Here is a 25,032-nt window from a genome sequence, read left to right on the forward strand (position 1 = left end):
GCACTTTTACAAACTATGACCTCAGTGGGCTTGCCCAACAGTCCTGTAAGGCAGGCAGAGAAAATATTTTCATCATCCTTGTTTCGTTGAACAAAACTGAGATGCAGAGACAGTAAACATCTAGGTCACATGAGTTAGGACTTGAACCCAGGTCTTTGGATTCCAAGTAGAGCTCGTCTTTGCAAGAAAGGGTGTGTTCTAGAAAAGTGGCCCAGGCCTTAGCAAAATAGCCACACAGATTACGTTCATTGCCAGTGGCAAACTCGACCCCTTTCTCTGTCCCCTTACTCACTGACACTAGAGCTGCTGACATCCTTGACATTAAGGTTTCAGGAACTGGATGTGTTCCTCATTTCAGGATTGTCTGTCTTCACCCAAAAGAATGATGAGTTTTCAAGCATCAGTGGAAAAGAAAATTTTTTGGTTCTTTCCTTTGAAATTACACCATTATAGATAACCAATGACCTGGTTATGAGAAAAATTCTTTTCTGGCAGCCAGAATCCTAGAGAATGTTCTAGGGAGGTCATAAGATCTGGGTGGGAAAGCTCAGTGTGATGGCGTGAATTGTCTTCCCGTGAGGCTGTAAACCCCACCCTCTAATTCACCCTTTTATCTCCATTGTGCTGCATTCTGTAGGCTTTGACTTTCCTGCACTGGCCAGATATAAAATGAGGGAAGATGAAGAATGAGTCTAGATAACCATCTGTGGCCTCTGTTTGACCACCTAAATATCTGGATATAGCTTAATGACTCCAATGGCTTCTGCCATTTCATTTTGCTATTTAAATATTTTTGCACAGTAGGTAATCAGTAAATGTCAGCTCCTGTTGCCCTTATCTAATCTCGCTGGTGTGGTTGTGCACACAGTAGGTGTTGAGCAGCTATCAGTAAATGTCAGCTGCTGTGGTTTGTGTCTAGTTGCATCACATTTTATGACTCCAGAAGCATCCAGCTCCTTGAGAGCAGTGAGGTGTGAACACAGTTGTCCTTTCCCCAAGCAGTCTGTGAACTTGGTTATTGGTGAATTGTGCTCTAAGTACTGGCTTTTGGGTTTTCAATTACGAAACACCAGTGGGTCACTTCAGCCTGATACAATCCACCTCTTCCGTGGCCAGCAGGCCGCTGGTTTTGAGGTCATGGTCAGCGCTGGACTTGCTCCCGCCATGGGAGGGCCGCCAGTGGAGCAGCAGCATCTTCTTGAAGTACTTCATGGTGTTGTTCTTGACGGCCACGAAGCAAACGGTGTTGATCATGCTGTTGCTCATGGCGATGCACTCGACGACATAAAAGGCTGTGAGGTAGTGCTTCTCCTTCACGAATACAGTGGGGAAGAAGTCGCGCACGATGGTGAAGCCGTAGAAAGGCGCCCAGCACAGCACGTAGGCCGTGAGGATGCACATGAGCACCAGCACCGTCTTCCGGCGGCACCGCAGCCGCTTCCGGATCTGTTCCGTCTGGAAACCAGGGACTGCCTTGAACCAGAGCTCCCGGGAGATCCTGGCGTAGCACAGGGTCATGGTGACCACCGGGCCCAGGAACTCGATGCCGAAGATGAAGAGGAAGTAGGATTTATAGTAGAGCTGCTGGTCCACTGGCCAGATCTGGCCGCAGAAGATCTTTTCCTGGCGTTTGACAATAAAGAGGACGGTTTCCGTTGTGAAGTAGGCTGATGGGATGGCGATGAGAATGGATACGATCCAGACCAAAGCGATCAGGAAGGAGGCTGTTTGATAATTCATCCGTGGTTTCAAGGGGTGAACGATAGCGAGATATCTGGTGGGGGAGGGAAGCTATCAGTAATAATGATGTGTGCTTGTAATCATTATTGGTTTTTAACTAACCCAAACACCCACAGTAGCAGACAAAATGGCACAATGACTCCCCACGTACCTAATTTTCCAGCATCAACGTGCTTCATCTTATTTTAGCAACATCATTTGGCATTTGGAGGAGAGGAGTGATTTAGTGTAAACAGCACAGGATTTGGGTCAAACAGACAGAATAAATCTTGGCTGGAGTGAATCACTCAGTCTCTCTGAGATTCATTTCCTCAGGTGCAACATGAAATAAAATGACACCTACCTTGCAGGGCTGCTGTGAATATTAAATATTATAATGTTTGTGAAATGCTTGGCATGTACTAGGTGTGGCATGTACATGTGGCCTATCATGATTATAAGCCCTATTGATACCACCTTGGCTTTCCAGCTTGCCATTCTGCCTAAGAACATAATTCTTTCAAAACCCTTCAATCCAAATATCTTCTAGTGTAGAGGTGAAAGAAGAGCTGTGGACTAGGAATTTTTCTCTCCTCCCCTCAGGTGTCATCCTGCATTACAGAGCAGGAGTGGACTAAGGGTAGAATCTGAGGAATCTAGTGAGGTGTAAATGACTTGCCCAAGCTCACTTGGTGCAGGGAACAGAATCCAGGCTCCTGATACAAAACTTTTACACCCAACTCCCTGGGCTGTCTCAAGCTCAGATGAGAAGGTGTGTAAAGTTGCCTTGACACCATAGAGCAGCACACAGCATAAAACTTTTATCCTGCTCTTTCCAATGAGCAACGCTGCCTGGGAAAGAGGTTGGAGCCCTTTGTGGGAAATGAGCTCATTTGTGTAGGTTGAATACCTTCTTTCCAGAAAAACCTAACAACACCTATTTAGGTAATTTAGTGCCCTGGAATCATTCCTGTGCATTTTATGGAGTGAGAGGGAGAAGTGGTGGAGGAAGGTGGAGGAAGAGGTGGTGGAGGAAGGTGGAGGAAGAAAAGAGGCATGAAGGGTAGGGAAGAAACAATACAACCTTGGAAATGAATATGTACCCCTTACCTGGAGCTTGAGTCAGGTTATGACCAAGAGCAGGAAGCCACCCATAGAAATTCTATCCAATTTACCCTTCTATTGTAACAAGACCCTTTGGTCACCTTTCCAAGTTTCTGACTTGACCAAGAAGGCCTTCTGCCATGTTATTTCTGTCTGTCCCTGACAATATGTCTGTCATAAGATTGTTTTATTGGCTCTTGCCTTCCCCTTGCCCACTGGCAGCTCTGACTCTATAGACTTCAATTAGGAGATCTCATGGCAGCCTGGCTCTCCCCAGCTTGCAGCTTTATGAAGACATGAGATAAAGTTGCATCCCATCCCAACCAGTGGCTACACCCTAGCTGTATATATTAATAAGCAGTGCTTACTGGAGTTCTTCACCCATCCATGGGACCCAGCTTTTCCAAGTTAACCTGCGTGACTTGCCTGGGTAGCGCAAGGCTCACAGGGCTGGAGATTGGGAAAAATGGGCTAGCCAATCTTTCACTGGGGCAGGGACATCTCACAATCACTGTCTCTCTGTGATACTGAGTGTATCAGCTTCCTGTTGCTGCTGTAACAAATTACCACAAACTCAGTGGCTTAAACAACACAAATTAATTATCTTACAGTTTTGGAGGTCAGAAGTCTGACATGTGTCTCACTGGGCTAAAATCAAGTTGTTGGTAGGACTGTGTTCCTTTCTGGAGGCTCTGAGGGGAAAATCTCATTTGTTTCTTGTCTAGGGCTGCCTGCATTCCTTGGTTTAGGGCCCCCTTTCATGTTCAAAGCCACCAGTAACCAGTCAAGCCCTTCCCACAACACATCACTGACACTGACTTTTCTGCCTCCTTCTTGCACATCTAAGGACCACTGGGCCCACCTGGATAATCCAGTCTCATGTCCTTATTTTATGATCAGCTAATTAGCAACCTTAATTCCATCTGCTATCTTAATTCCCCTTAGGCATAACGTATTCTGGGGATTAGGATGTGGATATCTTGGGGGTGTCATTATTCTGCCTATCATACTGAGTCCAAAGTCCTTAGATAATGCAGAACTAATTCAAGACTTAATAACTCTCTCAGTCTGGTTCTTGCATGAAAAGTATCTCAGTAACCAATGTCAAAGAGAACTTCCACAGCCCTGCTTAATCTGTTGTCAACTCCTAAATTCTAATTCCTTATCCTATAGGATGCTCCAAAATTCAGAGTTGTCATCAGCTAAATAATAAAATAAAGAACATTGGCCTAGGCATTATTCAGAAGCCCTGGATTTCAGCTGTGCACCTAAATTCTTGAATAAATTACTTATGCTCCTGGGACTTAGTTTCTTCATCTGTGAAAGGGAGATAAAAATAACTTTACAGACAATCTTGTAGGCTTTTTGAAAGATTCTATTTGAGAAGGTAAATGTACATAAAGCATGGTGGAAGCTATAATACTTTGTTTAAACCCATCTTTTCGCATGACTCATTCATTGGCAAGAGGGATATCTGCAAAGTCTTTGTTGCCATCTATCTGCTTGGATGTGTGTTTCTTGAGGTCAACACTCTTTTTCTGGGTTCTCTATGACTTCAAATATCATCCCTTCTAGGCCCTCTGCACATGAACCTTGCTCTTCTGCTGCTACCTGTGTCAGGGTTTGCAGGTTTATCTAATTCTGAGTAAGCTGTGGTCCCCATGCCTACAGATACAAGCCCATTATTTAATTAGTGTCATCTCAGCAAAAGTGAGAGTTTGGACATCATTCATCTTTCTTATCATTTTGCCTTATTTTTCAGTTGGTTTGAAACTGAGTGAGAAAGAGGGGTGCTATTTATTTATTAGGGTCCTGGATTATAAGGGCTGAAATTCCATATGCTGCTTTGACATCTACAGGGCCCCAAAAGCCTAGCTGTGAGTTCCTCTGTTTTCACCAGATATATCCCTCCACCCAGTGAGAAACGCTCTTGTCCTGCTAGTTCCTCTATCAGTGGGAATAGCTGCACCCCCAATCCTCAACCTAATGGGTTTCACCTCCCTGCCAGTTGGCAAAATCATCCAAACAAGTCAATCACATCCTCCCATGGGAGCCAAGGGTCACCTCAGCCTCTTGTCACTATAGACCCTGCTGCTCACATCCCCTGCTGGTTCATTCTATTCCCAAGCACAGCTCCCACGTGACCCTGCCTGGTGTGCAGTGTCCTCCTCCCCTGGGCTGGCAGTATATGAGACCAGCCAAGTGCTTTCACCCTCATTGTTCTAGTTTGAGGTGTTGTGGGTTCAGTTATCTACTACTATTGGTGCTGGAGAGTCCTGCATTCATCAACGGGGTGAATAGGAGGTGGTCAGAATAGCACACTTGAATTGCAATGCCTTCCTCATGAAGCGTTCCCAGACTGCATCACTAACATAATCATCTGTCTTTCTCTGAGTTACTCTTCACTTATCACTAGATTATTCTAGTTTTTGTGTGGAAGAAAAGCTCCCTGAGGTCAAAGACTGTGTCTTCTACTACTTTATGTTTCCATACGTATAGGTTGGGCACAAAGTAGAACCCAGCAACCTGTAGATCTACCAGGTTGTAGCAGATGTTGTTGGTGCCCCTCTATTATCCCTTTGCTTTTATCACTTCACTGTATGCCTGTCCACTGCCACCTGCTAAAACCTGCATTTCTTTGTTGGAAGGCCTTCTCTGGCTTCCAGATTCCTCTTGGTAACTTGCACAGAATTTCCAGAGTGGCCCTCACAAATGACTTATGAGGGTTGGTGTATAAATATCCTAGTTCCCTCCTACCCTCTCACTCCTGGGAGAACTCTGAGGTGTGATCTACACCAGCTCCAAGAGTTCTGTGGCAGGAATAAGCATCAGCTGTGCACAGTGGAAACTTGTTCAATAACACAGCTTGTATTGACTGCCTTCCCTTGACTGCCTCATTTCCTATCTCCCTATAGGTGCTTACTGAGGGCTACCTGCACATGAATCCTTGTCTCAGGGTCTATTTTAGGGGTAAACCACACTAAGGCACAGGTTTGAGGCTCTGCACTAAGCACTATGGAAACATGAAGATAGGAGTGGTTATTATGCTTAAAACACAATGTCCTTTGGAAAAGACCGTCTGTGTCCCCAGACACAGCATGAGATTAAAAGACAGATTGGCATCAGATTACAAAGACTCTGGGGTGCTAGACTCAGGATTTGGCATGTATTCTATAGGCATCGAAACTTTTGGAGGTTTTGTAAGGAATGAGATATATTAGAAAGACTCTTCAGTGGTGATATTCTGATGCTTAATATGGATGAGTATAGATTCCAAGGGACAGTCAGGGGCTCCTGAAGGGGTGAAGAGACAAGTTAGAGGAGCATTATGATGGTCCAGCCATGACTTGCCAAGAGATGAAGCTGGAGGGACTATTGCCAGGACCTGGGGTAGGGCTGCACCTGGTGTAGGGATGTGTGGGTGGCAGTAGAACAGGGAGAAAGGAAAAGAATGATGGTAGTATCTCCTGCTTGGGTGACTGGGAGATGGTGGAATGGCTGACAGAGCTGGAAGCTGACTGAGGCAGAGCTGGTTTGGGGTGGAAAATGAACCACTCTGTATTGTAACAGAATGGTTGCTTCCTGAGAATCTCCCATGTTACAAAAGAAAGAAGAAACAAGAAAGAAAGAAAGAAAGAAAAGAAAGAAAGAAAGAAAGAAAGAAAGAAAAAAGAAAGGAAGGAAGGAAGAAGGAAAGAAAGAAAGAAAGAAAGAAAGATAGAAAGAAAGAAAGAAAGAAAGAGAAAGAAAGAAAAACCCCACAACTACATTAGGAAGACAAAGGTTTCAATGGAAAAAAGGTGATGAGAACAGTGGTAACTCACTTGAGTAAACATCAGAATCATTCAGGGTTGGGTAAAATGCAGATGCCTAGGTCCTAGCTCAGGGGATTCCCATTCAGTAGGGGCCCAGGAATCTGACTTTGTACCATTGTACCAAACATACTTTGTATCATTTCCCCTGGGGAATTTTGTGCATTTGGTTAATAGGTAAGTTTCATAAACACTGGGTTCAGAGCTTACGAGCCTCAAAGTTGTGATAACAAAATTGTTTTTTCTTGCAGGAATTAAGTTATAAATAGGAAGATGCCTCTTATACCTGTATGTGTATTATATTATCATAAATGAAAAATAATCACCGGGTTGATTAAAAAGGACCACAGACCTAAATAGCACTGAGAATAAGGGAAAAACTGGAGTTGAAAGGAGATAAAAGGGAAAAAGATGATTAAAAACACATCATCAAAATGAGCATAACTCACAATGGTGGACCAAGAAGATGTGACACAAATTGCCCCCCTCAAGCAGAGCCACTGGTAGTCCAGTGCTGGCCTACAGCTATTTACATAAATAAAACATGTATCAGATTTGTCTGAAGCTGCTATTAGAAATTTTACTTTATAAATTTACAATAGATCAAGGACTTACAGAACATCTCATGCAAATATATGCAAATAAGCACATGGATGTATGCAAAAAAGAAAGGCAAGAATGTCCTTCCCTCTTTTTTGCAACTGAACCCTGTAATCTTATTTTAAAATCAGCTCTGCCACAAAGTCACCAAGAACAAGAGTACATACTGTATGATTCCATTTTTACGAAGTTAAAAAATAGGCAAAACTAAACTATGACGCTAGAAATCAGATCAGTGGTTGCCTGGGATGGGAGGAATGACTGGTAAGGGGCACAAGGAAACTTTCTAGGGATGGAAATGTTCTATATCTTTGGGTAGTGGTTACAGGAAAAACTTCGCACATGCTATCTTGACTTGAAGCTGCCTTGGCTAACCTAGTTAATGTGGCTTCTAAGTAGTAACCTGCCTAAAATGCTGCTTTTGCTTTTGTGTTTGGTGAGGTTCATGGTTATATGACATGCCTGTATCTGAAGCAGATGTGGTGTATGGGGGCATGGCCCAGAGCTGGGAGGCTCAGGAGCCTCACTCTTGTCCACATTTGGGAGAACATGAGACACAACTGGAGAAACCAAGTCTCCTTTTGCCTCGATAGATGGGCACGCATTTGAATCTGGAGTAATGCCAACGTTTAGAGCTGAAGTGAGGAAAGAGGCAACCTGGGCCACCTCCCTGTTTACCCCTACCCAACATCCTCACCTGTCGATAGCGATGGCCAGCAGGGCATTGGTGGAGACATAGAGTGAGACGGTACGCAGGTAGTTGACAGAGGCACAGAGCACATGGCCGTGCTTCCAGGAGAGCTGGCGCACCACATAGTAGTCCATCTCAAAGGGGCAGCAGACAATGGCCACCAGGAAGTCGGAGATGGCCAGGTTAGCAATGAGCAGGTTGGTGAGGTTGCGCAGCTTCTTATAGCGGGCAAGGGCAGTGATAAAGACAAAATTGCCAATGCCACAAATCAGCATGATGCCCACAAGTGCCACCCCGATAATGATCTTGGCTGCAAAGAAGGTGTGAGTCTTGGTCATATCCTCATCCTCATCTAGAGGGAGGTCGTAATCACCATAACTGAAGTTGAAGGGGAGGGAGGAGGCATGGTCTTGGGGTATACTGAAGTTAGCTGCAAAACTAGTGTTTCCATTCTGGGCTGCCATGGTGAAGCTTGCCAGTGAGTGGTATGCAGGAGTCTCCGCGGTCTGAGTACTCTGAGCTGGGGGTCCAGACCCTCTGCTTTCATGAGGTCAGAGATCTTAGCACCCTGCCCACATCTGTGGGGAGTCAAGACGCCATCATGGATCCTGGAAGGAGACACAACCAGTTGATAAAATATAGGAGAACACCTGGTAGCATCCTCCCAGAGTTCTCCCAGGTATAGGCCAACCAGACACAGTGTCTAACCCACAGACAGAACTACCCGCGGCACAGAGGGGAGGACACATGAGTTCCGGAAATTGGGAAACCCTCTATTGGCTGTTTGGCTATCGAGAGGGACTGGGCATGGGATGGATTGGACTCCCCAGAGACACCCAAGAAGAATGTGTATCTTTGCCCTTTGTCCAGGGACCAGGACGAGTTTGACTGCCCAGTCCCCCTCCCCCCAGCAGCCCCCACAGGGGTCTTCTGTAAGTTTTTCCCAGCTGCTCAGGCAGCTGACCCAGGACTCTATGGCAGTCACAACATTGTGCCAGCTGTTGGCCAGGGACAATGAAGCCAGAGGATGGTAATACAGCAGGGTCCTTCCCCCAAAGCAGGGACTGCTCCCTCTGTCCTGGCCAGTCCACAGACTTGGAAGTCACAATTTTCACACGGACAGGCTGAGTCAACTTGGGCCAGTGATTTATGCTCTCTGAATCCCAGATTTCCTGTAAACCAAATTCCTGTTGCCTAGCCCAGGGCCTGGCACAGAGTAGGGGCTGGATAGGAATCTGCTGAAGGAATGAATGAGGATCCTGACCAGGACTCTGCAGGTGGAGGGGCCTGTGGGTGAGAGGTAATTCTGCTGCGCTACTGGGCCGCTCTAGAAAGAAGTCCTCTGTCTGCTCCCCTTCCCTGTCTCCACTCTTTTGAGCTGTCCCTTCACCAGGCCCCCAGCTCCCCTTCCAGAATCAGCCTTGATTGGGAGGTACCACAACTTGTCACCAAAGTCTGTGTCCTCTGAAAGTGGTGGCTGCTCCAAGACCTCACTTAACTGAAAACAGCCACCCAAGGGGCGTGGGGGAAGTGTCAGTGAGGACCCAGGAGGGCCTGAGGGCTGACCTGTCTCTTATGGCCTAAGTCCTCTACATTCTTGGTGCCTCCAGATGCCCGCGGGGGAGGAAATAAAGTCTCTGAAGTACTGAGCCCTCAGGAGATGGGGCATTATTGGGTTCGCTGTGTCTGACCGACTGGAAAAAGAACCCAGATCCAGCACCTGCGGAATGGGGTTCCCGGCCATCCAGCCATGAACCACCTTCCCCCACCTCTTAGCACACCTGGAAAGGACTCCAAGTGTGGGGGCTGTGGGATGCTGGAAGCAAGAAGTGGACCAAACTGGACAGTAGGTTTGGCCCAGCCCTCTGAGAAGAGAGGGAGAACGAAGGACAGGAACTGCTCCCGGAAGGGACAGCAGTCGCAGGGTGGCGGGGACACTCCAACCTGCGGCGCGCCTGCCTACTATATACCCGAGGGGAGGCTCAAAACCGCAGCTGGGGGCGTCCTCTTTTTGGGTCGCCTCTCCGTCTCACGCGACACCCCAACCCCCACAGACACTGCACAGCCTGAGACGGAGAAGCGGGAGTTGCGCCCTCTCGGCTTCTACGTTCGGCTGCTCTTAGGTCCCGGGACCCGCGAGGAGACAGCGGGCGCCCGGGCTAGAGCAGGTCCCCTCCCCGTTACCGCTGGATACACTCGCTGCCCTTGACCAGCCCGCTCCAAGATCCCCGTCCTTCCTCTCCCTTATTAACCACCCGGCACGGCCGCGCGGCTCCCGGAGGCGCTGCCCCAGCAGGGGCGGAAATCGTCGGAAATTTAAGCTCGAGAAGCAAAGCCTGTGGGATCTCCGGGCGGGAAGAAAACTGGGGGTGGAGGGAGGAGACGGTGAACGGGAATTTTCCCAGAGAAAATTCCTCCCCTTTCCTGCTCACCTTCCCGAGGGTGTCCCCCGTCCACGCCCTCCCCTGCAGTTTGGCGCCCGCCCACCCACTGGCTCCCTCGGTCTGCGGCCTCACTGCCCAGTCCCAGCCTACGGTCCCCGGCCTGGTCATCTGAGGGCATCCACACCTCTAGTGCGAGCCAGCCAGGGCGCATCCCTAGGGCGGCAGCAGGCAAAGCGTCCCGAAGACCCCAGAGAAAGAAGTGGGCATCGGACCCCTCAGCCCGGGCGACGCCCCCCACCCGGCCACTGGAACCCCGGGACTGCGCGGAGCTCTGCACCTACGGGCTTCCGCGCTTCCCTGTCCACCTGGCGGTCTCGGGGACCCGCACTTGCACTGCGCAGGAGGTGTTCCTCTTTCTTCCTGGCTCAGCGCGCTTCCCAGGCGAGTCGCGGTCTCCGGGTTTCCGCTAGAGTTGGCGCTCCGCCCGCGAAGCTCTTCCCGGCTTCTGGGGCGCGGCCGAGTGCTCCCGCCCCGCGCTCGGCTCCGCCCCGGGGTCCCCGCCTGTCTCTGCGCGGAGGCGAAGGGTGGGCACTCGGCTCCTGCAACTGGTGCTCCCCGGGCGCCGGACGCATGGAGCTCTAGCCTCCTTGGCGCGGGTGGGTCCCTCTAGAGAGTTTCTGAGCCCTCCGTACCCCCGTGTGAATGGAACGCAGTAGCCTTTATTTTTTTAAAACATCTTTATTGGAGTATAATTGCTTTATAATGGTGTGTTAGTTTCTGCTTTATAACAAAGTGAATCAGCTATACATATACATACATGCCCATATCCCCTCCCTCTTGCGTCTCCCTCCCACCCTCCCTACCCCACCCTGTAGGTGGTCACAAAGCACCGAGCTGACCTCCCCGTGCTATGCAGCTGCTTCCCACTAGCTAGCTAATTTACATTTGGCCTTTTAGATAATGCGATTCCGAAGAACCCGGGAGACCCTCTGCACCCCTAGGTGGCGCCCCAAGGGGGTCGCCAGTGAAGGAGCCGAGGATCCGAGGATCCTGTCTTCCAGGGAGTCCAGTGACAGCGTCCGCTCCTGCTACGCAGTGACTCCTTCTGGAGGAGCCCAGGGTGCATTCCATCGTTCTGGGAGCTGGTGCTGGGGATACTCCGGCGAGTGCAGAATGGGACTTTAGGATTGTGGGGGAGGAGACCCCCGGGAGGAAGCTGGGGACCGGGGGCAGCTTACCCTGCTCAAAGCTCTGATCCCGAAGTCCTCACTAAAACCTGAGATGTCCACAACTGCCAAAGTCCTTGGTCATTCAAAGACCATCCCAGCTGGGCCTCCTCCTGTCTTTAGGGGGACGCCCGAGCCCTCCACTTTGTTTACAACAGGCTCTGATTTTAGGCAATTTCTATTGCCTCTCTGGTCCTTGGTTTCCTTACACATTGAGCAAGGGGATTAAACTCTCAGGACCTGCGAATTCTGATGACTGGTAGCTGCAAAGCACAGAGGGAAGCTCTGGCTTTACAGAATTGGAACTGGAAACTGTGGCAGGAGACTGAAGGTCTAAAGGGATTCCCTGCTGTTAAATCTCAGCCAATGATTATTGACAGCTTGGAATATGGACTCTGCTTTGTCAGCTCTTCCCATCTTTCCAGAGAGTCTGGGATTTCAGAACTTTATAAATAAAGTTGGGTTAGTTAAAACAAAACAAAAACCCTGTGTTGGCCAAAGAGAACTTATCTCAGAATGAATATAGTCCACTGGGATGCCAACTTAAAATACCTGAATAGATGATTAAGAAACCCTTTGGGTGGTGACATTATGTGATTCTTCTGCCTTTCACCTTATGTAGAACTAACCCCCCCCCTTTAAGTTTTTTTTTCCAGATGTATTGGATATAATTAACATATAACATTGTGTAAGTTTAAGATATACAACGTGAAGATTTGATACATATATACATTGTGAAATGATTACCACAATAAGGTTAGTTAACACATCCATCACCTCACATAATTTTTTTTTTGATGGTGAGACCATTTAAGATTTACTCTCTCATCAACTTTCAAGTATATAATACAGTATTGTTAACTGTAATCATCATGCTGTACATTAGATATCCAGAACTTATTCATCTTTTAAGTGTAAGTTTCAACCAACATCTCCCCATTACCTTTCCAGCCCCTGGCAACCACCATTCTACAATATTCCATTATATGTATATCTCATCTGTTCATCCATCCATGGACACTTAGGTTGTTTCCATGTTTAGGCTATTGTGAATAATGCTGCCATGAACACAGGGGTGCAGTTATCTCTTCAAGATAGTGGTTTTGTTTCCTTCTGATATATACCCAGAAGTGGGATTGCTGGATCATATGGAGTTCTACTTTTAATTTTTTGAGGAACTTTCACACCTTTTTCCATAGTGGCTGCACCAATTTACATTCCAACCGACAGTGTACAGGGTTCTCTACAACCTTGCCAACACTTGTTATCCTTTGTCTTTTTGATAATAGCCATTCTAACAGGTGTGAGGTAATAACTCATTGTGATTTTGATTTTCATTTCCCTGATGATTAGTGATATTGAGCATCTTTTCATGTACTTGTTAACCATTTGTATGTTTTCTTTGAAAAAATGCCCTCTGTCCATTTTAAAATCAGATTATTATTATTATTGCTATTGAGTTGTATGAATTCCTTATACATTTTGGATATTAACCCCTTATCTATTAGCTGGTTTGCAAATATTCTCTCCTATCCCATAGGCTGCCTCTTCATTCTGTTGACTGTTTCTATTGCTGTGCAGAAGCTTTTTAATTTGAGGTAGTCCTGCTTGTTTATTTTTGTTTTTATTGAGTGTGCTTTTAGTGTAATACCTAAAAAATGGTCACAGAGACCAATGTCATGGTGTTTTCCTCTAGGAGTTTGAATTTCAGGCCTTACATTTAAGTCTTTAATCCATTTCAAGTTAATTTTTGTGAGTGATATATATATATATATATATATATATATAGAGAGAGAGAGAGAGAGAGAGAGAGAGAGAGAGAGAGAGCGCCAATTTCATTCTTTTGCATGTAAATATCCAGTTTTTCCAATACCATTTATTGAAATGACTATCTTTTCCCCACTGGGTATTCTTGGCTCTATTGTCAAATATTAGTTAAGTGTTTTTGTATGGGTTTATTTATGGGCTCTGCATTCTATTCCATTAGACTGTGTGTCTGTTTTTATGCTAGCACCATACTGTTTTGATTATTATAGCTTTGTAGTTTAGTTTGAAACCAGAATGTGTGATGACTCCAGCTTTGTTCTTCTTTTTCAGGATTTCTTTGGCTATTCCAGGTCTTTTGTGGTTCCATATGAATTTTAGGAATTTTTTTTTTAAAGTTCTTCTTTAGGGCTTCCCTGGTGGTGCAGTGGTTGAGAGTCCGCCTGCCGATGCAGGGGACATGGGCTTGTGCCCTGGTCTGGGAAGATCCCACATGCTGTGGAGCGGCTGGGCCTGTGAGCCATGGCCGCTGGACCTGCGCGTCCAGAGCCTGTGCTCCGCAACGGGAGAGGACACAACAGTGAGAGGCCTGTGTACCGAAAAAAAAAAAAAGTTCTTCTTTAAATTTGTGGTAGAATTCACCAGTGAAAGCATCCTGTCCTGGGGTTTTCTTTGGTGAGAGTCTTTTGATTATGGCTTCAATCTTCTTAGTCATCATTGATCTGTTCTATTGTTCTATTGTTGTCTATTTCTTAATGATTCAGTCTTGGTAGGTTGTATGTATGTTTCTATGAATTTATCTGTTCCTTCTAGGTTATCCAATTTGTTGTCATAGTAACCTTAGGATTCTTTGTATTTCTGTGGTACCAGTTGTAATATCTCTTCTGTCATCTACACTTTTGTTTTTTGAGTCCTCTCTTATTTTCCTTGGTTAGTCTAGTTAAAGTTTTGTCAATTTTCTTTATCTTTTCAAAAAACCAACTCAGTTTTATTGATTTTTTTTCTGTCTTTCTAATCTTTATTTTATTTATTTCTCCTCTAATCTTTTTTTATTTTCTTCCTTCTGTTAATGTTGGTTTCTTCATTTTTCTTTTTCTAATTCCTCGAGGTGTAAATTTAGGTTGTTTATTTGAGATCTTTCTCTTTTCTTAATGTACAAATTTATTGATATAAACTTCCATCTTAGGACTGCTTTTGATACATCCCATAAGTTTTGGTATGCAGTGTTTTCATTTTTGTTTGTCTCAAAGTATTTTCTGATTTTCTTTTTGATTACTTCTTTGACTCATTGGTTATTCAGGAGTGTGTTGTTTAGTTTCCACATAATTGTGAAATTTGCAGTTTTTTCCTGTTACTGATTTCTGGTTTCATATCATTGCAGTTGGAATAGACACTAAATATGGTTTCAATCTCCTTAAATTTGTTAAAGCTTGCTTTGTGACCCAATATAGAATGTCCTGGAGAATATTTTGTGTGCACTTGAGAAAAATGTGTATTTTGTTGTTGTTGTATGGAATGATTCTGTATGTGTCTCTTACATCCATTAGGTCTATAGTGTTATTCAGGTGTGTTATTTATTAATTTTCTGTCTGGATGATCTGTTCAATGTGAAAAGTGGGGCACTGATGTTCCCTACTATTTTTATATTGCTATCTATTTCTCTCCTCAGTTCTGTAAATATTTGTTTAAAATACTTAGGTGTTCTAATGTTGGGTGCATATGGATTTACAATTGTTGTATATTCTTGATGAATTGACTGACCCCTTTACCACTATCTAGTATATTTCTTTTTCTCTTGTGACCAATTTTGACTGAAAGTCCATTTTATCTGTTACTCAATTTGCATGGAATATCTTTTTCCATCATTCACGTTCAAGCTATGTGTGTCCTTAAAGCTAAAGTGACTGTCTTGTAGATAGCATGTTGTTGGATCTTATTTTTTTATCCATTCAACCACCTTGTGTATTTCAATTAGAGAATTTAGTCCTTTTATATTTAAAGTAATTATTGATAGGTAAGGACTTACTATTGCCATTTTGTTAATTGTTTTCTATTTATTTTTTAGTTCCTTAGTTGCTTTTTTCCTTTCTTACTTGTCTTCTGTTGTGATTCTTTCTTTTTTGGTAATAATATGTTTTATCTTTTTCTTTATCTTTTGGGTAACCACTATAGGTTTTTTTCTTTGTGGTTACTATGAGGCTTACATAAAACACCTTCTAGATGTAATATTTTTTTAAAAAGCTGATAAAGCTGATAACAGCTTACCTTAAACTGCATACAAAAAGTCTACAATTTTACTTCTCCCCCCATATTTTTTACTACTGATGTCATAGTTTACACCTTTTAATATTGAGCATTCATTAACATGTTATTGTAGCTATGGTTACTTTTACTATTGTTTTTTAATTTTTATACTTGAGATAAAAGTGATTTACTTACCACGATTACAGTATTAGGGTATTCTGAACTTGATTTTATATTTACCTTTACCAGTGAGTTTTATATGTTTTCATATTGCTAGTTAGCATCCTTTTGTTTCAACTCGAAGAAATTCCTTTAGAATTTCTTGTAAGACAGGTCTAGTGGCAATGAACTTGTACACATTAACCAGTTAAAAAAAAAAGAAATCATATAAAATCTACTCTCAGTCCTCAATAGAATTAAACTAGAAATCAATAACAGAAAGATAGCTGGAAAACCTCAAAATATTTGGAAATAAAACAACACACTTCTAGAGGAAACTTGCACAAGCCTCTTAGATAGCCTCATCCAGCAGAGGGCAGGCAGCAGAAGCAAGAAGAAATACAATCCTGCAGCCTGTGGAACAAAAACCACATTCACAGAAAGATAGACAAGATGCAAAGGCATAGGGCTATGGACCAGATGAAGGAACAAGATAAAACCCTAGAAAAACAACTAAATGAAGTGGAGATAGGCAACCTTCCAGAAAAAGCATTCAGAATAATGATAGTGAAGATGATCCAGGACCTCGGAAAAAGAATGGAGGCAAAGATCGAGAAGATGCAAGAAATGTTTAACAAATACGTAGAAGAATTAAAGAACAAACAAACAGAGATGAACAATACAATAACTGAAATGAAAACTACACTAGAAGGAATCAATAGCAGAATAACTGAGGCAGAAGAATGGATAAGTGACCTGGAAGACAGAATGGTGGAATTCACTGCTGTGGAACAGAATAAAGAAAAAAGAATGAAAAGAAATGAAGGCAGCCTAAGAGACCTCTGGGACAACATTAAACGCAACAACGTTCGCATTATAAGGGTCTCAGAAGGAGAAGAGAGAGAGAAAGGGCTAGAGAAAATATTTGAAGAGATTATAGTCAAAAACTTCCCTAACAAACATGGGAAAGGAAATAGCTACCCAAGTCCAGGAAGTACAGAGAGTCCCATACAGGATAAACCCAAGGAAGAAACACACTGAGACACATAGTAATAAAATTGGCAAAAATTAAAGACAAAGAAAAATTGTTGAAAGCAGCAAGGGAAAAATGAAAAATAACATACAAGGGAACTCCCATAAGGTTAACAGCTGATTTCTTAGCAGAAACTCTACAAGCCAGAAGGGAGTGGCATGATATACTTCAGGTGATGAAAGGGAAGAACCTACAACCAAGATTACTCTACCCAACAAGGATCTCATTCAGATTCGATGGAAAAATCAAAAGTTTTACAGACAAGCAAAAGCTAAGAGAATTGAGCACCACCAAACCAGCTCTACAACAAATGCTAAAGGAACTTCTCTAAGTGGGAGACATGAAAGAAGAAAAAGACCTACAAAAACAAACCCAAAACAATTAAGAAAATGGTCATAGGAATGTACATATCAATAATTACCTCAAACGTGAATGGATTAAATGCTCCAACCAAAAGACACAGGCTTGCTGAATGGATACAAAAACAAGACCCATCTATATGCTGTCTATAAGACACCCACTTCAGACCTAGGGACACATATAGACTGAAAGTGAGGGGATGGAAAAAGATATTCAATGCAAATGGAAATCAAAAGGAAGCTAGAGTAGCAATACTCATATCAGATAAAATAGACTTTAAAATAAAGAATGTTACAAGAGACAAGGAAGGACACTACCTAATGATCAAGGGATCAAACCTAGAAGAAGATATAACAATTACTAATATATATGCACCCAACAGAGTGGCACCTCAATACATAAGGCAACTGCTAACAGCTATAAAAGAAGAAATCAACAGTAACACAAAAATAGTGGGAGACTTTAACACCTTACTTACTCCAATGGACAGATCAACGAAAATGAAAATAAATAAGGAAACACAAGCTTTAAATGATACATTAAACAAGATGGACTTAATTGATATTTATAGGACATTCCATTCAAAAACAGCAGATTAAATTTTCTTCTCAAGTGCACGTGGAATATTCTACAGGATAGATAACATCTTGGGTCACAAATCAAGCCACAGTAAATTTAAAAAAATTGAAATAATATCAAGCATCTTTTCTGACCACAAGGCTATGAGATTAGAAATGAAGTACAGGGAAAAAAACGTAAAAAACACAAACACATGGAGGCTAAACAATACGTTACTAAATAACCAAGAGATCACTGAAGAACTCAAAGAGGAAATCAAAAAATACCTAGAGACAAATAACAATGAAAACACGATGATCCAAAACCTATGGGATGCAGCAAAAGCAGTTCTAAGAGGGAAGTTTATAGCTATACAAGCCTACCTCAAGAAACAAGAAGAATCTCAAATAAACAATCTAAACTTACACCTAAAGGAACTAGAGAAAGAAGAACAAACAAAACCCAAAATTAGCAGAAGGAAAGAAATCATAAAGATCAGAGCAGAAATAAATGAAATAGAAACAAAGAAAACAATAGCAAAGATCAATAAAACTAAAAGCTGGTTCTTTGAAAAGATAAACAAAATTTGATAAACCATTAGCCAGACTCATCAAGAAAAAGAGGGAGAGGACTCAAATCAATAAAATTAGAAATGAAAAAGGAGAAGTTACAACAGACACCGCAGAAATACAAAGCATCCTAAGAGACTACTACAAGCAACTCTATGCCAATAAAATGGACAACCTGGAAAAAATGGACAAATTCTTAGAAAGGTATAAGCTCCCAAGACTGAACCAGGAAGAAATAGAAAATATGAACAGACCAATCACAAGTCATGAAATTGAAACTGTGATTAAAAATCTTCCAACAAACAAAAGTCCAGGACCAGATGGCTTCACAGGTGAAGTCTATCAAACATTTAGAGAAGAGCTAACACCCATCGTTCTCAAACTCTTCCAAAAAATTGCAGAGGAAGGAACACTTCCAAATTCATTCTATGAGACCACCATCACCCTGATACCAAAAGCAGACAAAGATACTACAAAAATAGAAAATTAAGACCAATATCACTGATGAATATAGATGCAAAAATCCTCAAGAAAATACTAGCAAACAGAATCCAACAACACATTAAAAGGATCATACACCATGATCAAGTGGGATTTATCCCAGGGATAAATTGATTGATTGTGTATCAATCAATGTGATACACTATATTAACAAATTGAAGAATAAAAACCAAGTGATCTTCTCAATAGATGTAAAGAAAGTTTTTGACAAAATTCAACACACATTTATGATAAAAGTTCTCCAGAAAGTGGGCATAGAGGGAACCTACCTCAACATAATAAAGGCCATATATGACAAGCCGACAGCAAACATCTTTCTCAATGGTGAAAAACTGAAAGCATTTCCTCTAAGATCAGAAACAAGACAAGGAGGTCCACTCTCACCACTATTATTCAACATAGTGTTGGAAGTCCTATCCACATCTATCACAGAAGAAAAAGAAATACAAATTGGAAAAGAAGAAGTAAAACTGTCACTGTTCGCAGATGACATGATTCTATACATAGAGAATCCTAAAGATGATACTAGAAAACTACTAGAGCTAATCAATGAATTTGGTAAAGTTGCAGGATACAAAATTAATGCACAGAAATCTCTTGCATTCCTATACACTAATGATAAAAAATCTGAAAGAGAAATTAAGGAAACACTCCCATTTACCATTGCAACAAAAAGAATAAAATACCTAGGAATAAACCTACTTAGGGAGACAAAAGACCTGTATGCAGGAAACTATAAGACACCGATGAAAGAAATTAAAGATGATACCAACAGATGGAGAGATATACCATTTTCTTGGATTGGAAGAAGCAATATTGTGAAAATGACTATACTACACAAAGCAATCTACAGATTCAATGCAATCCCTATCAAATTACCAATGGCATTTTTTTCAGAACTAGAACAAAAAATCTTAAAATATATATGGACACAAAAAAGACCCCAAATAGCTAAAGCAGTCTTGAGGGAAAAAAACAGAGCTGGAGGAATCAGACTCCCTGACTACATACTATACTACAAAGCTACAGTAATCAAGACAATATGGTAGTGGCACAAAAACTGAAACATAGATCAATGGAACAAGATAGAAAGCCCAGAGATAAACCCATGCACCTATGGTCAACTAATCTATGACAAAGGAGGCAAGGATATGCATATATATAGATAGATAATACACACACATATACATATGGAATATTACTCAGCCATAGAAAAGAATGAAATATTGCCATTTGCAGAAACACGAATGGGCCTAGAGATTATCATACTAAGTGAAGTGAGTCAGAGAAAGACACATGTCATATGATATCACTTATATGTAGAATCTAAAAAATAATACAAATGAATCTATGTATAAAACAAACTCTCAGACAAAGAAGACAAACTTATGGTTATCAAAGGGGAAAGGGAGCAGGGGAGGGATAAATTAGGAGTACGGAATTAACAGATCCAAACTACTATACATAAAATAGATAAGCAACAAGGGAGCTATACTCATAACACAGGGAGCTATACTCAAAACACAGGGAGTTATACTCAATATCTTGTAATAGCCCATAATGGAAAATAATGTGAAAAGAATAACTGAATCACTTTGCTGTACACCAGAAACTAACAATACATAAATTTCCATTTTTGGCTTAATTTACCTAAAATTGGATTCTGTTGCTTGCTATCCAGGACTCCTAACAGATTCAGATATTTTCATGCAGGAAAGAATAAGCTCAGAGAGGTTAAGTTGCAAAGGTCAGACAGTTAATAGGTGGCAGAGTAGAGATTCAAATGAGGTTCCAAAACCCAGATTTTCCCATTGCACTAACTTGAGAACTGTGGCTTCCCTAGTGCAAGGGAAAGGCGGCTGGGGTCAGGATTTATCACACATGCTCTTGCTCTAGTGAACTCTGCCTGCCTCAAAGGGAGTGTGGTATTGAAGCAAAAGCTGAACAAAGCAGGATAAAAACGAACAAGATTCCCAAGACCCGTATTTAATCTGGGGGCTCTGAGCGTTGCAGTCCAAACTGGCCATGATGGCAGTTCTCTAAGTGGAGGGTGTACCCAGACCTTTTTCAGAAGACACATACCTGGGCCTCATGTGGGTAGATTTTTATTCTATATATCAATAAGATTTTCCTGGCTTCTTCAGAAAAGTGTTCATTCTTCACCGAGGTTCCCACAAAAAACAACACGAAAACTTAAAATACTGTGATGTAAATCATTGACTATAAGAGGTGGCCCTTAATGCACTCAGCTCAAAACAGCAGAGCATCTTCCTAGCAGAATGGCATTTTGTTTTCTTAGTAATAGTCTCTCATATCAGCCAGGATTGTGTGAATACTTTTATTTCTTTTTTTAATTAAAAAATTCAGTTTTGGGCTTTTTCTCTATATTTAATTTAGTTTAGACACTTTTTGATCCTTTACTAGTTGAAAATGTCACTGAAAAACACACAGGCACCAGGAAGAGAAAATTAAAATCAGTGACAAGTTTAACATGGTTTTTTGGGTACGAGCTCTATATAACACATTTTGCTAGTCAGTGTAAGGCTTTGAAAGGTGAAGCATAGAGTGCCTCTGAGCTGGGGCAAAGATGGAAAAATGAGAGATACCAGATTATCCAAAGGCACAGCTTGTTAAGGGAACTGGAAATAGATTTTGAGAAACCATATACCCAGTAAATGGTCTGAATCATACATACTTGTCTCTTGTTAAACAGAAGGCAACTAACATTTAAGTCCAGAATGTTTTCATAAGGATGAGAGCTGGGAGGTACTGGAGTGGCTTGCACCCTCAGGAGACTTCACAGTCTAGGTGGTGGCATATTTTTGGCTTTTGTATCACTTTGGGCCTGAGTTGGGAATAAAGAAGCCAAATCTTACTGTTCCTATCAGAAACAGCCTCAGTAGGAGAGATAGAAGATGCCCCTAAAAAAAGGCATCCAAAGGCTCAGAACACTGGCACTCTTGCCTTTGACTTTGAGGGAAAGGTGGGTGAGAGTTGGTCGGGGGAGGGTCATGCTAGCAGGAATTGCACAGGTACTTCTAGCCCCATCTTAGGATACCTGCACTCTCTTCACAACGCAATGCTCTCCCTGCCCCACTAGGGACGCTTTATAAGGAATGATGAGGATTAGAGTGCAGACAGGACCTGCAGGGGCCACTGGGCTTCCACATGGCAAAATTGGAATAGGGGCTGAAGGTGACCCCATGCAGTCATGCCATCTTTATTTGCTGACCCCCAGCACCCCAGTTGGAGATGAGGCTGGAGTGAAAGAAAGAGAGGAAAAGGCAGACAAGAGACAGCTGAGATGTGGTATTATAAATGTTCATGTTTATACTTACACTGAAAGGTAAGAAGTGAAGCAGTCTTTGAAAACAAACATGATTACCAAAGGGGAAAGGGTGGGGAGGGATAAATTAGGAGCCTGGGATTAACATATACACACTACCATATATAAAGTAGATAATCAACAAGGACCTACTGTATAGCACAGGGAACTCTACTCAATAGTCTGTAATAACCTATATGGGGAAAGAATCTGAAAAAGAATGGATATATGTATAACTGAATCACTTTTCTGTACACCTGAAACTAACACAACATTGTAAATCAACTATACCCCAATATAAAATAAAAATCAAATTAAAAAAAAAGTTAAGAAGTGAAGGAGTGAGCCCACCATTGACATTGTCCATGTCTGAAGGCCCAGTAGGTGCCATACCCTTTCTTCTAATTCCATTCTCCCAATTTCCATTTTGTTTTTAATGGCAAAGGCCATCTCTGATATTCATTATTGCCCCATGGTGTGTCTATTCCCATAGAATGCCTTTTGCTTTGTAATCTGCAACACTGGAGTTCAGACTGCAACTTTCCTGTTATTTAAGGCCAGCAAACTCAATCTGCTTCGCTGGATATTGATTTGCAGGGAGTTCAGAAGTCAGCATCTCCCTGTTTAACTTCTGCGCACCTTCCAAAGCTGGTTAACACCCTGACCTATCTGAAGCCCATCTGGTGGGCTCTACCTTCACAGAACTAGAGGCTGGCTTTTACCTCATGCCTTGAATTAGTGATTGTTGCTACTTTTATTGAAGTAGAACGTTTTCTTGATGGGACAACTACTATTTTCCACTTTTTCTTTTGCAGGCAGAACTTACCATTCTAAGGGGGGTCATTTTGCAATTGGACTGGTTTAGACAAAATCTGGCAACTCTCAGAACTAGTAAACAATAGTCTATCATCTTTTCTATGAATATATTTTATTGTAGTGAAAAACATAACATTACATTTACCCTCTTAACCATTTTGAAGTGTACAGTTCAGTAGTGTTAAACATATTTATCTTGTTGTGCAACAGATCTCTAGAATTTTCCATCTTGCAAAACTGAAACTCTAAATCCATTAAAATCTAGTCCCCCCTTCCCCTTCTCCCTGGCCCTTGGCAACTACTTTTCTACTTTCATCAACAGAGAAACATTAGGGGAAGTTATACTGAGTAGGCATGGGACTCAGATGATCCATCTCAAAGGCACCTGGGGATTAGTTTTTCACAGGGCCTTTGCCTCAGTCAGGCATCACTAGTTGCAACCACAAGAAATGCACTTGAACCAGCCCATGTCAAGGAGGGAAATCTAGTTGAGAGAGCCAGGCATATCTCATGGAACCCAAGTCAGAACTCTCAGGTCCAGAATCCCAGCTGGAGATCATTACGCAGCTTGTATCCCCACATTCTGGGGGCTCAGGCTGGTTTTCTGCACCCTCTCCTCTCTGTGTGTTTGCTCTGTTCTCTCTCCCTGTTCCAGACCCAGTTCTATCTGACTTCTCAGTTTTAAAGCCCAGGAATACTATGTGCCTGGAAGAAAGAGAATTTAACTCACCCAGCTCAGATCAGGCATACAGGGTGCATTTGTGTTAATTTGGAAAAGGCATCCTTCCTCCAGGCAGGCAGATGGAGCCCTGATCCAAGGCACACACTCAGGCTTCACTTGAGCCCACACACTCCTTTCCTTGTGCAGGGTACAGCCCAGACAACAATACATGGCAGCCCTTGTCCACCTCTGGTCTAATCAGCTGTGGCTGGGTGGCTGCAGGCAGAATTGTATGGACTCTCCCAAGCAGGCGAGTGGGGAGACAGCACTCCTCCTCTCTACCCTCCACCTCAGGAACAAAAACAGCTCTGGAACTTTCCACCCTACCTCTTTCAGGGAGATCATGTTACAGTGGGGCTGGAGGTAATACTTTGTGTTGGCATATTCCACAAAGAAACTGTAACCTCTGTTTATATGTATGAAGAACGTGATTAAGTCCAAGTTGATATGTGTGTTACTATATATAGCAAAGAAAAAGAAAGAGATCACCTGGGCTCACTTTCTGCCATCATACAACTGAGAGAAATACAAGATGGTTTCTGAGCCTCAACGCCAAGAAACAAATGGCTTATTAAAGAAGGAACAGAAGTTCTCTTTCAGGAGGCTTTCATTCTAGAAACTGGTACCATCTGGGATAGTGTGGAATTGTGTCTGCTGGGAGAGGGAGCAGGAGTGAGGCAGGGTATAGAGTGCTTCTCCTGGCCCTACTGAATGGACAGGGATACCTCACTCAGAAAAAGCAATCAGATCTTTCCTTTTAAAAGTCTGTTTGAACCCACTCCTATAAATTGGCTCACAGTCTTCTGAAATCTGTTTGTAATTGTCAATCCTTATTCCCATATTAGACATAAAAACCCATCTGTATTTTGGGAAAGCGCTGGCTTTCTGCATCTGTTTTGCCTCCCCACTCTCCACCCTCCCTCATATTTGACAAGACTCAGGCTGTGTCAGGAGTCCCTGCTTCCCTTTTCTCCCTGCAGAGCAGGCTCTCCTGATGGGTCATCAGTCACTCAGGCTTCAATTCTAGGCCCTTCTAATGACATGGAATTTCCCAATTTCCTTTGATGCTAACAGCCACTGATCCTCCCTCACCATCCCTTTACACCCAGTATAGCTGGACACACGTTTCAAAATTCATTCTATTAGCCTTTGTGAAATGACAAGGCATTGTCCTCCTCTTGTAGTTGGAGGTCAATATATTTATAGTTGACCTTAGAATATTCTTTGAGACATTGGGACTATTTGTAGACTCTCTGTTTCAGATTTCATTGTCTATTTTCTGCCACAAAATAACCCTAATTTGATTCAATTCAAGGTGTTCGATACCACCTCTGGGCTGGATGGGGAAATCATGGCAGGAGATGCTGATGATCACATTTACAACTTGGGCATAATTGGTTGAATTGGCTATGTCCAGTTTGTGTAGCCTCTGAATCTCTTTTAACC

At 42.7% G+C, this 25,032-nt stretch overlaps 1 protein-coding gene across 1 annotated transcript; it reads right to left on the reverse strand.

Annotated features, from left to right (window-relative positions):
- Positions 1-1,077: 1,077 nt before the first annotated feature.
- Positions 1,078-8,390, reverse strand: PROKR2 (prokineticin receptor 2). Its single transcript, XM_060124074.1, has 2 exons — positions 7,933-8,390; positions 1,078-1,774 (listed from the first exon to the last, which is right to left on the reverse strand). The coding sequence occupies exons 1-2, from the start codon at positions 8,388-8,390 to the stop codon at positions 1,078-1,080; spliced, it is 1,155 nt and encodes a 384-aa protein (XP_059980057.1).
- Positions 8,391-25,032: the final 16,642 nt, after the last annotated feature.

This window comes from Lagenorhynchus albirostris, chromosome 15, assembly GCF_949774975.1.
Source record: "Lagenorhynchus albirostris chromosome 15, mLagAlb1.1, whole genome shotgun sequence".
In the NCBI taxonomy this organism is placed as follows: Eukaryota; Metazoa; Chordata; class Mammalia; order Artiodactyla; family Delphinidae; genus Lagenorhynchus; species Lagenorhynchus albirostris.

What these genes read in the sequence shown, in the direction of transcription:
- PROKR2 (XM_060124074.1), bottom strand. Translation starts at nt 8,390, where the DNA reads ATGGCAGCCCAGAATGGAAACACTAGTTTTGCAGCTAACTTCAGTATA. An exon ending in CTGGCCATCGCTATCGACAG is followed by an intron (nt 1,775 to 7,932) that starts GTGAGGATGTTG and finishes CTCCCCCACCAG; the next exon opens with ATATCTCGCTATCGTTCACC.